This window comes from Emydura macquarii, unplaced genomic scaffold (assembly GCF_026122565.2).
Source record: "Emydura macquarii macquarii isolate MOO-44397 ecotype Brisbane River unplaced genomic scaffold, CSIRO-AGI_Emac_v2 contig_3080, whole genome shotgun sequence".
Taxonomy (NCBI): domain Eukaryota; kingdom Metazoa; phylum Chordata; order Testudines; family Chelidae; genus Emydura; species Emydura macquarii.
In genome coordinates, this window is record NW_027133217.1 from 6366483 (window position 1) to 6379292 (window position 12810).

The 12810-nt window shown below is 47.9% G+C and overlaps 1 protein-coding gene across 1 annotated transcript in view; it reads left to right on the forward strand.

Moving 5' to 3' along the window:
• NBEAL2 (neurobeachin like 2) overlaps positions 1-12810 on the forward strand; it is a 162587-nt gene that overhangs the window by 80171 nt on the left and 69606 nt on the right. The window contains 3 exon segments of the mRNA XM_067530498.1: positions 1734-1815; positions 3451-3575; positions 3938-4020. Of these exon segments, the coding sequence (XP_067386599.1) occupies positions 1734-1815; positions 3451-3575; positions 3938-4020 (290 nt within the window).

Genomic DNA, 12810 nt, shown 5'->3' on the forward strand with positions numbered 1-12810 from the left:
CCCAACTTCTAGCTTGCAGAGCCCCAGTCCCATGCTTTAACCACAAGGGCCATTGTTCTCTAAAGGATTCCTCCTTCCTTATGCCTATCACATGTATGTAGCCAGTTAGTGTCTCCCTCTCCCCCACTTAGCTGTGTTAGGTACCTGCAATTCTTCTTCTTCATCTCACTCAGTCCCTGCAAACCCTGAGCTCCTCAACCGCTCTCCTGGGAACTTCCTCTGGGTCGGCTGCAGCTGGGAACCCCGGCTTTGTTCTGTGTAATAAGACTTGGGGCCACTCCTCTGTGGAGTCCATCCGCGTCCCCTCCCCTCCCCCAAATGCTGCTGCTATTCTCTGTACAGAAAGCGGGGGAGTCCGTTCCAGTGGTTTTAAAGGGTTAAGTGCAGCAGCCTCCCCCGAGGTCATCCCCCTCTCCCCCACTTAATTTGAGACATTCCTGGAATGGGGCTTTGGAAACCCTTGTTTTCTCTCCCTTCCTGCATTCCTCTCTCCTGGTGCCTGTGCTCTGCGAGCTAGAGATAAGGAAGGGCTGATAATTGACTCTCAGTTCTCGGTGGAGTGCGGTGCCAGGGGCTCAAATTCAACGTGATGATTTGGGAGACTTGGCAACCGCTTTCCTTGTTAACAGAGCTCCCGAAGTCTTTGAAGTCTGATTGAGTCTCCCTCTCCTTCTGAGGGCTCGGCCCTTTCGCCCCCCACCCCCGGCAGGGCTCTGGAGACAGGCCAGGAGCATTTCAAATAGAAGATAAAGTAATTTCCTGATTCCAAATGTCGTCATTTTCCCCACCGAGGCTCTCTCTGATGCTTGGGTTAGACTGAGGGATTGGTGATGGAGAGGAGAATCTTGGGCACTTTCATGGCCCATTCTAGGTTGATGTAGCCAGAACCTGCTCTACGCTAGGCCGAACCCGGCCGAATCTCCCTAGGGGCTGGTAAGCCTTCCTGGCAGAGGGAACCTCCTAATGACCCAGCCCTGGAAATTCACTGTTTTCTAGGCCATGTTCTCTTGGGATTGAGTGAATTTCCTGAAGAGAAGCCATGCACTTGCTGTTTTGTGTCATGATTAGAAAGTTCCCATGGCTGAGAATGGATCTCCCCCTGTCTGACCCACCCATTACTGGGGATATGGGTGGACAAACATGGCTGTCCTTTCCTTTCCTCTGGTTTACCCCCTCCGTCAGTGGCAGTTATCAAGGGACTTCCCTTTGGCTGAGGAGAGCTGGCTGGGAATCCGCCACTGGCTCTCTGAGAAGGCAATGGGCATGGCTGTGGAAATGGGATGGGTTCTGCCTCCCATCACCTTCTCATTTGGGGCAAGCCCAGCTTTGCCTCTGCAGTCCTCCAGTGTCTCCTCATCGCAGATCTAGAGGAGATCCTAGTGGAAGGCACATCTGGTCGAGTTTGGTGACCTCTGGACAGCCTTAGGGGTAGGATGATGGCTTTGCGCTTTTCCTTTTCCTTTCGACCCAGACGCTGTGATGATTGTATAGAAGTTGCCCTGAGGCAAGGTGCGCCATGGATAAATCAATCACTAATGTGGTGATAGACTAATTCACTTAAAAACCAGGCAAAGCCCAGCTGATTCCCCTCCCTCCCCCTACCCCCCCCCCGGCCAATCTATTGCAAACCAAACTGTATGCAGTTTGCAGCTGTCCTCTTTGCTCCTCCTTGTCTAAACCAATTGCAAAAAAAATCTGATCCTTCCCCTTTCCTTTCTTTTCTCCCCCTGCAGGAATTTAGAAAATGTCCAAGCCGACAGGACCCCAGTTTTTATCCACGAGGTGCTTAGCTTGCTGGTTGCATGTACAGCCAAGGTAAGGCCCAGCTTCCTAGTATGTGTATTTGTGCCAGGCAAATGCCCAGCTGGACAGCCCTCTTGCAGCTGTTGAAGTTGCACATTGTAAACATGTCAATGTATGATTCTGGGGTTGACCTGTTGTTGAAATCGACCCTAAATACCTATATGGGCTATTGATATTAATATGGCAGCAATACGCAACTGTTTCCCATGAACTATGTTATACAGGAGGTCAGACTGGAGGATCAATGGTCCCTTCTGGCCTAAAAAAATCTATGAAACTGGAATATACTGAGTCCGTTCTAAGGTCTCATCAAGGATGAACTGTGTCCCTGACATGTCGTACGGGGGCCAGGACACTGAATCTTGCAAATAACAGCCATGGAGTTGCATGCTGCTGTGCTACATGCGTGTCCTGCAGTCAGTGAGTGAGACTCATGCCAGTGCAGCTGGCCCAGACAAGATCCAGTTTACCAGTGTACTAATGCTATAATGTCTGCCTTTGAGCGGGACTTCTGTGCTGGGGTGAATTGTTACGGTCCGGAGCTTGCATTTTCGTGACTTCTGGATGACTACTGTGATTTAGAAGCAGTTCTGATGGCTGGTTGGCCCTCCCACCTTCTCCAACCCCTGTTACAGGTGACCCACAAAGAGAAATCAAATTCTATGAATGCCAGGTTTTTTTTTTGTTTTGTTTTGTTTTATGATGAATGAAGGCACCCTGAAAATGAAACTGCCTGTTTAACACTAGACACCCAGATCCTGTCTAGCATGCAAAACTCTATCAGGAGAGCTGAATGGTGATCTCCTAAATGTTGGGAATCAAAATTGAGCTGTTACAAGGGGCAGGGATTTTTTAATTAGACTGCATTGAACTTTTTTGGTAGCATTCATTTAATGTCAGTGACTAATTGACACTTTGGAAAGGGAAGCCTTTGTTAAAGACTTCACTCCCTCAGCCCTTGTTAAAATCCACCGTAAACATTCCCAAGGCCTCCCAGAGGTCATCCAGGAAAACCAGGAATGATCAGACTTGATACCATGGTGATTTCAAAGGTAAATAACAATCAGAAAAAATTAAAAATCTGCTTTTCAGGCTGCCTTTTTCTAGTAAAGAAGCCAAAAATGGTAAACTTGGTTGTTAAAACATCCTTTGGGGGCACTGGCCATGTCACAACTGCTGCTCAGTATAACACGTGGTCATTTGGCTGTCCCCCCCGCTCCTATTTTTGTTAATCTCCACCTGTTGTACCCCATCATATGTTCAGATTGTGAGCTCTTCAGGGTGGAGACAGCGCGTGTGTGTTTGTGTGTGTGTGCGCGCTAGATTCTGTGTGTATGTGTACACAAAGGCCCTCCCTCCGATCCCAGACTGGCCTCTAGATGCTCTGTAATACAAGTCGTAACAATAGAGGTCACCTTCAAGAGAAGCTGAGGCAGACTCTCACACATGCTCTTCCACTTCCTCTGAAGGAGCTCATGATCAAATGAGTGAAATTAGCCTGAATAATAATACGGCGTTTCAATAGCACTTCACATCTTCAAGGCACTGTTCAGCAGCTGGCCTGAATGTTAATGAAGATTATTTAGTGGGGGGAGAAGGGTTTTTAATGCTGCAGATTAACCTGTTTTTTTTTTTCTGTCCTTGCAGCTAAAGAACACCCGGGAGCAGTGTACGCCCAGCAAGTCTCAGCTAGAAACCGTAACCGTCTATGCACTGCACCTCTATGAATGCCTCTTCGACCCCTACCAGACGTGGAGGAGGCAGCTGAGCGGGTGAGTGGGTGTGGAGCAGCATCCTGGCAGGAAGTTCTCACTTAGCTGTGAGACAGTTTAGGCAGATTGCAGCAGCTCGGCTGGTCTGCGGGGTCAGATTTGATAATAAGCCGTAATCCATTGCATAAAACGTATCTATATGGGGTATCAGGGGCTGGGGACTCGAGATCACAAGGCGTTTCACTCCGAGGGTACCATTTCAAACTGGTGGCATGACATACAGGCATCTCATGATGCTGCGCCACGCTGCCCTGATTCCTTGGCCGACTAATTTCAACCCCCCCATCTCCGGCTTACCCCCCATTAGCTGCTCCTCATCTAGAATCCTGTCTCATTTCCTCCTGCCTTTCCTGTGTTTCTAGGGAAATTGTCAGCATGAAAGAGAAGAGCAAATACAAGTTTGCACCAGCTGCTTTGCCTCCAGAGTTCAACACTTTCTTCCAAGGTAAATGCCAAACAGCCAACTCCTCCTCCTCCAGTTCTGGTTGGAAGTTTGTCTGTCTCCAGTGCTGTGTTATCTCTCAGTTCAGAAGTTCTCCTTCTTCCTCTTCATGCTGAAATGAAATGTCACTGTAAGCTTTCCAGCTATTTCCAGGCAGTTGTTATGGTCTTTAATGACCCTTTCTTATTTCCCTGCTCACCAGCTTTGGGAGTGCTCTGTGATGAAAGGCTCTTAAGTAAAATAAGCTGTCATGGGATAAGAAGGAAGGTCCTCTCCTGGATCAGTGACTGGTTAAAAATAGGAAACAAAGGGTAGGAACAAATGGTCAGTTTTCAGAATGGAAAGAGGTAAATAATGGTGTCCCCTCCAGGGTCTATCCTGGGACCAGTGCTGTTCAACATACTCATAAATGATCTGGAAAAAGGGGTAAACAGTGAGGTGACAAAATTTGCAGATGATACAAAACTACTCAAGACAGTTAAGTTCACAGCAGACTGTGAAGGGTTACAAAGGGATCTCACAAAACTGGGTGACTGGGCAACAAAATGGGAGATGAAATTCCAGGTTGAAAAATGCAAAATAATGCATATTGGAAAACATAATCCCAACTATACATACAAAATGATGGGGTCTAAATTAGCTGTTACCACGCAAGGAAGAGATCTTGGAGTCACTGTGGATAGTTCTCTGAAAACATCCATTCTGTGCAGCAGCAGTCAAAAAAGCTAACAATGTTAGGCACCCTTAGGAATGGGATCGATAAGACAGAAAATATCGTATTGCCTCTTTATAAATCCGTGGTACGCCCACATCTTGAATACTGTGTGAGATCTGGTCACCCCATCTTAAAGAAGATATATTGGAATTGGAAAAGGTATAGAAAAGGGCAACTAACATGATTAGGGGTATGGAAAAGGTTCCATATGAAGAGAAATTAATAAGACTGGGACTTTTCAGCTTGGAAAAGAGACCACTAATGGGAGGTATGAGAGAGGTCTGTAAATCACAACTGGTTTGGAGAGAGTAAATGAGGAAGTGTTATTTAATCCTTCTCATAACACAAGAACTGGAGGTCACCAAATGAAATTAATAGACTGCAGGTTTAAAATGAACAAAAGGAAGTATTTCTTCACACACAACACAGTCAACCTGTGGAACTCCTTGCCAGAGGATGTTGTGAAGGCTGACAGGATTAAAAAAAGAACTAGATAAGTTCATGGAGATAAGTTCTTTATGCAATCCCAGAGGAAGGGGGAGGGACTGAGTGCTTTTGTTTCAAATTTGGGTGGGGAGCGAATGTAGTGCTGAAGAAGGTACCAGTTTACCAGCCTTGGAGACTGGACCCACCTGTTCATCCACATAGCAGGAACAGCAGCCAGCATGCCTCCTGCTTAACTTGAAGGGGCCACTCCTTGGGCATCAGAGAGGAGTTGACTCTCTAGGCCCATTCAGTCGGGGGCCTCCCTGCTGACGCTATCAGCAAAGAGGCAGGAGATTTGTGGTGATGTTCCACCCAGCTCATGTGAATCTCTCTCTCTCACCCCCCCACACACACCATGTAGTAGCATCTTGGGTTTGACCTAGTAGCCTAGATAGGAGGCCTCTCCTGTACCCCATTACCAATGCAGCGCTCCTCAGAAAGCAGCTGTGTAGATGGAAGCCAGTGTTGGCCTGGTCATGCGTGTCAATGCATAAAACACTCTACTGTGAGCTGTTGAATGGATGGGTTTCATTCTGGTTTTGATTTGACACTAGGAAGGATTCCTGGAGTTTTACTAGCTCCTAAGCCGCCTCGCATCCCTTCCCTGCCCGTTTTCTGTGGGCTTGTAAAGTAGAATCCCACAGAGTGGTTTAATTGCCCAAGGCAGTTCTCTTTGTTCCTTGCTTTCCTCTGTCTTTTGGGGTCCTCTTGCCAAATGCACCGTTATGCCATGTGACCCTGGATGAGACTGGGAACTCCTTTACCCTACATCTCTGGGGTGGTAACTCCAGAGATGCCAAGGGTTGGCTGTTCTTGAGTGAGATTTACAGCCCCACAGAGTGAGATTCAAGGCCTGAATGAGACCTTCCATGTGGAGTGTTAGGTCGTTGCTTTAGGAAAAGGACTTCTGTCTTTGGTCCTTGATGACATCCAATAGTCCAGGTTTTTAATTCAACCAGCTTTTAATGGTTTGTTTTAAAATGTTCACTGCTTAATATTGCGTATGAAACACTTAAGTGTCCTAATTCATCCTAAAGTCTAGGGCACGTGAGGCTTCTTTATGCAATGCAAACCAGGACAGCTGCTGGCGACACAGCATACGTTTAAAGAAAAGTCTTGCCTGCTACCAGGACGTTGAGAGGCCATCAGTTTGCCCAGTGGGGTTTAAATTTTATTTTGCGGAACCTGCAAACTTTTGATCAAATCCTGCTTGTTTTTTGGGCGAACTCCTATTTTTTTTTTTTTTTTTGGACCCTTGTGTATTCTTACACAACCCCTGCCCATCGCGTAGCCTCCTCTCTGGCGCGTATAGGGCCTGTAGTCTCCATGGTTACTGCCTGCAGCGCCTGACTAAGCATATTTTAAATCTTTACATATCTACTCAGTGAGTGAGATCAGCTTAGGCATGTGGAGGAGAGTGAGAGAGCTTGCTAATGAGTGAGTCTCACACCTGGTGAAGGAGACTCGACTTGTCTATAAATATCCTCGTGTTAGTTTCTAGGCATGGTTCCCCCGACGAGCTAAGGCATTTCCTTCCTTGGGGGAGCTGAGAGCTCGCTGTCTTGACCTCTGTGCCTCACTACGTTGGCTCTCTCGGTTCATAGCCTCGTTAACGTCTGTAATGAACTTCCTAGGGGACTTGGAACCAACATCTCAGAGGCCCTGGGAAGACCTGGAATTTGGGAGCAGCCTGGGGCCTTTGACTGGCCGTGCTGAGACACCACACAAGGGGGCGGGCTTTGAAAGCCCTGTGAGGGGGAGTTAGAACCGCTGGCGGCTGTGCTGGGGACATTGAGGAAGGATGGGCTTGTGGCTAAAGCGCTGGTGTGGGTGTAAAATGGGGGCAATGTCCTGTTCCTCCTGCCCTTTGTCTCTCTCGTCTGTGCAGATTGTAGGCTCTGTGGGGGCAGAGTCTGGCTTCCTGTCTCCAGCAGGCTGGAGCTCTGACCTCAGCTGGGATCTCTAGGTGCTATTATGAGCTAATTAATTTCAGCCTCCCTCCAGGAGGGGGCAGAGCTGTGGTGAGGACGATGTGCAGCGAAGAGAGGGAGGGGCAATGCTATAAATTGGGGCTGTCATGTGGGTGGCCCTCCGGTTCCTCTCCAGCATCCTGCTGGGTGTGCCTGCCCCCCTCCGATGGGCCCAGAGCCGGGGATGGCGGACGCCTCCGTCACTAGCACCGGTACTCGCCGTGCAGTCTTTTCACCGTCACGGATTTGTCGTCTGCGGTGACCAGGCTCAACCAGGGACCCTGGTCTTGGTGCCTTCCAAGCGCCAAGGGTCGATCCAGGCTCCGGAGAGCAGGTCTGAGCTCACCACGCCGGGCCTGGGTTCTCGGCTGGGAGCTTTTCTGTCTGAAATAACTGGCACTAGCAGCAGCCCAATAACCTGATTCACAAGCAATGGGCTCGTCCTGCCCCTCAGAGTGGGGAAAGTCCCTCTGTATTTGCATGGCATGATCCTCCCTGCCCCAATCACTCCTTCCCAGTGCCGCTGTGCTACTTCGTCCCCAAGGAGCCAGGGAACTGCTTCTGACACTGAGGACAGGGTGTCTGGAGCTGCTGCTCCGGCCTGTTACCATGTCCCTCCGTGTGCTGATGGCATCTAAAGAGGAAGATTCTTGAGTTAGTGGGGCACAGCTGTTTCGGAAAGCTGCGTATGTAGCTGTCTTGCAAGGAGCTGCAGCTTATTAACCTCTGAATGTGACCCCGTTCACTTCACAGTCACTGTGGTCTGCTTTCCTTCCTTTGTACTGACGACGAAAAGCCTAGTGCAATGTGACTTGAAGGGAGAGAAATAGCCGGTTGCTTGCCATGCTGTAGAAATATGCTTTGGACATTTTCTTTGCTTTTTGGAAGTCCCAAAACCCTAGGCTGGTGACTTTTTACATTAGAAACTCAGGTCTTAGCTAGCGTGCTGTTCTTGGAAGTCTCAGGAGCTGGCTGGAGTGAAACCTGATTTAGGGAAAGGGATTATTGCTGTTCACTGTGAAACTTTATTTTGTTTGTGCTTTTTAATTCAAGCCCCCGTGAAACAGACCTTTTTCTGAGCCATTCATATCTCTTCAGTGAAGTGCTGATTTCCTCTCTCCACCTCTTCCTCCTCCTCCCGCCCCCACGCCTGAAAAAAGGGTTCTGCTCGTTTGTTTTAGAAATGTCTCCCATCTCAATTTCCCTGTTCTTGGTGGAGATCTCCTAGGACGACCAGGGAGCTGGAGTAAGAGCTTTCTCAGCCTTTCCTTGAAGGAGGCTTAAGTTTTTTTTATTGAGAGCTTTTTCTCCCAACTGTTTCTCAGGCATTAGAGTTAGATAGGGGCTAAGCGAAATAAACAAAGTTTTAGACAGTCTGACTAAAACTGTTTTCATCCCTCCACACTTTGTCGGTTTTGCTTCCCAAATGACACAACCCCTCTTGTAGTCTTTTACTTGGAAATCTTCCAACAAGAATCAGGAGGACAAGACCTGAATTTCTAATGTGAAAATACGCCTTCCCCCCCCTCTCCTCCCCCGGCTTTTCTAAAACCCCATAAAGAAGGAAGAAAGTCTGCAGACACAATTCTCTCCCCATTTGTAACATTACTTTTTTAACAAGGGTGTGGGAGGGTTGGGTTTCATGGCAGATTTCCTTCCTTATTAACATAACTCCTCATTTTTCAAGATTATCTTGAATTCACAAATGACTTTCTAACTAAGTTGGAGGCCTGTGCTGGCCAAGGAAACAGAGCTGGGGTTTGCAGAAAAACCCTGGATTCAGGCATCCCCAGGCTGCAGGGATATGTGAAATCCAGATCTGAATCTGGATACATATTTTGAACAAGTCCTATTCTTTACGGATGGACTGAATTGAAGCCCCATATTTTATTACGGTGAATCAGCCATGCACAGTAGTAACTCCTTGCATTGGGAGACTTCAGATTGGATCTTGTATTAAACACTTTGGAGTGTGTGCATGTGTGTGAGAGATACACATTGGAAGTCATCAGTAGGACTCCTGACCATAGTAAGCATCTGATTAAATGATAACAAATGGTACTTGGACCACTAGTGAGAGGCTAACCTTACAGGGTTCGGAGTTTGGCATGGTTTGGGATTACAGTGCCATAGACATACAGGGCATGTTACAAGTAAATAAAGACAAGGTCCCTGCCTTTGGTGCTTCCAGTCTGAATTAGAACCCATGTAGATGAGAAGACTGAGAGGTGAGGGTAAAAATAAATGCCAGGACGTTAGCGCTGCTTTGAGAAGAGGCGGTTATTCCCACGGGGGCAGGCGCCCATTCGAGTGGATTAATTTCGCATGTCACTCGCTGGTTACTTAGGTTTTTAATATTCTCTGTCACTAGCTGGGGATTTATCCTCTCTGGCTTCTCAAGCTGGCGCGCTTTCCTTTGCATGCTAATAGATTTGCTCTGTGCACCAGCATGTGCTCTCCCGTACATCGGGAAGACAATAGACTCCCAATGTTTCAGTGTATGACTGTGTACATAATGCTTTATTTACTGTTTTCCATTGATCCACAGCCCCGGGGTATTGGATACTTCCACCAAGGGAGCAGTAGACTTCCTTTTTCTCTGGTATCTCAGGCTCTGTTCAGTGTATGTTGTATCCAATCAGGAGCCCCTGCCAGGTCAGTGTGTGTCTTACACAGGAGGGTGCCTCACTGGATGACCCCTCCTTACAGCTACAAACACACAGGTGCTTAATTTTACACACCTGTGCTAGTGCTGCTGAGCTGCGAGGCTGTGTGAACTCATCAAGTTAAGCTGTGAGAGACTGATTGGCGGGTGGAGGCCGAAGACTTTAATACAGCAGGCTGCAGTGTTGTGGCTTGAGTTCATAGCTCTCATCCACACAAGAGAACTGACTGCCAGCGAAAGGCAATCAACAGTCCCTTTCTAGTCATGACAGGGCCAAAAAAGCACCTAAAATTATCCAGGAAGTTTTTTTCTTTTTTGTGTGACCGGCTGATGTAAACCCCCTCGTCCAAGTTTAGCCAATTAAGTTATTTTTAGGGGGGGAGAACCCTTTGCATCTGTGCTGATTTCTCACATAGCACGTTTCATCCCAGGGCCAAGTGGAAGTGATGGCTGTAAATGCCGCACAGCTGCAGGGTTCTAATCCCACCCCGTCCCACAAAGAATTGGGGGTTTTTTGGTGGCTGGTGTTTGAATCTATGCCAGCAACTGGGCTTCTGACCTTATGCCTGCCACAGCATTGGGTCCTGCTGGTAATTTCTCCAACCTGTCCCTTTTCTCCTACCCTTTTCGTGGCGCTTCTCTTTCTCGATGCCCATATTGCTGCCTGCCTGGAGCTCTGAACGGGGAGCTGGGTTGACTTCCCCGATTGCTGTGTGACGCTGGGGCAGCCCCCACGGGCCTTGGCTTTCCATCTGGAAATGTTCATTAGCCTCCCCTTGTAAAGCACTTTGAGATCTATTGATGAAAAACGCTGAGATCTCAGGTACGATCCTTGCTGCCCTTAAAGGGGAATTGTCAGCTCAGATTTGGCCCCAAATTTAGGTCTTGAAAAAGCAGCTTTTAATCATCGGGTTAGAAAGGACTTCAAAGCATTGAGCATTGCCAGCAGATCGAGGGAAGTGATTATTCCCCTTTATTCGGCACTGGTGAGGCCTCATTTGGAGTATTGTGTCCAGTTTTGGGCCCCCCACTACAGAAAGGATGTGGACAAATTGGAGAGAGTCCAGCAGAGGGCAACAAAAATGGTTATGGGGCTGGAGCACATGATTTATGAGGAGAGGCTGAGGGAAGTAGGCTTGTTTAGTCTTGAAAAGAGAAGAATGAGGGGGGGATTTGATAGCAGCCTTTAACCGCCTGAAGGGAGGTTCCAGGGAGGATGGAGCTAAGCTGTTCTCAGTGGTGGCAGATGACAGAACTAGGAGCAATGGTCTCAGGTTGCAGTAGGGGAGGTCTAGGCTGGATATTAGGAAAAACTTTTTCCCAAGGAGGGTGGTGAAGCACTGGAATGGGTTACCAAGGGAGGTGGTGGAATCTCCATCCTTAGAGGTTTTTAAGCTGTGGCTTGGCAAAGCCCTGGCTGGGATGATTTAGTTGGGGTGGGTCCTGCTTTGAGCAGGGGGTTGGACTAGATGACCTCCTGAGGTCCCTGCCAACCCTAATCTTCTATGATTCTATGAATGGACATCTAGTCTAACCCCCTGCCAAGATGCAGGATTTGTTGAGTCACAACCATCCAAGACAGGTGGCTATCCAGCCTTTAAATAAACTGTGAACCCCAACATTATATGTTTTGAAATCCTCTGAAAAATGATGCTAGAGAGAAGGACAAAGCTTTGCATTACGAAGTTACAGCGAAGCTTCCTATACTCTGAGGCTAGAAGGGACCGTTGGGACTAGTCTGATCTCCTGTTGACTCAGGCCAGAGAACGTCATTCAGGTATTCCTGCACCATGTCCTGGCCCTAGGCACTGTAAGAGTGCTATACTGTGTTGGGACAACATTACGGCCTCCTATAAGGGAAACAGTGATCCAAGCTGGATGCCCAGTCACCAGCTCCCTGAACCATGCATGTGGCATGCAGAGACGCTAATGCCACAGGAAGATGTTTAATACTGAAGGTCAATAAAGGTGTTTCCATGAGGGTTTTTTTTTTTTTTTTTAAACTTCCATTTGGGAAGGGCTTTATTTAAGAAAACACCCATCTAAATCCCGTCCGCGTCTTTATAATCCAAATAAGTTTGCTTTGGATTTAGCATAGGAGACCCAGAAGATGAAACGGACTAGGAACAAAAGTGACACCGACCAGTCCATTTGCCAGTGAAATGCAGCATGTGAACAGTGTAAACGCACCGTTCTTGCCATTTTATCCACCCAGGGTGGTGCTTATAACCCATGTTCCCAGCCAGACAGTAATCCTCATAGCTCCATAAGAACAGCCATCCTGGGTCAGACCAATGGTCCATCTAGCCCAGTATCCTGTCTTCCGACAGTGGCCAATGCCAGGTGCTTCAGAGGGAATGAATAGAACAAGTCATCATCAAAAATCAGCGGGTAAAGCCAATAGGAAGTTGTCAAGGGAAGAACTGAGACATGATTACGTGACTTTGAGATGGAAGCTCCAGATACAGCATATGGGGCAACTCAAGGAGGCATCTCTCCTGCTCTTGAATCTCAGTGCATTGCGTCTGTGTTGGCTGGATGGCTTTTAGTCCATCTGTAATGCCATTTCTCCTTTCTCCCTCGGGTTGGTGTTGCTTCCCCCAGTGAAGTGTGGTGCGCACTCTCTGGAAAGCCGAATGTGATGTTCTGCACAAACCCTGCTGTGCAAAGGTCGTGTGACGTGTCGTGGTCTTTTGTATTTTGTGTACGTTCAGCATTCTGCATAATGGGCCTCTGGTCCTGATCAGGCCGTATCTGGGAGATACGGTAACTCAAACAGGAATGATACAGCGACCGATCTTAACTATATACACTTACCATGCTTGGTATACCTCATAACTGTGCTAGCGGGCTCAGGGTTAAGTGATTTGCCCAAGGGCACATAGGGGAGTCTCTGGCAGACCAGGGAAACTTTTTGGCAAGGAAGCCTAGTGGAGACGCAGGTTGTGACAAACCTA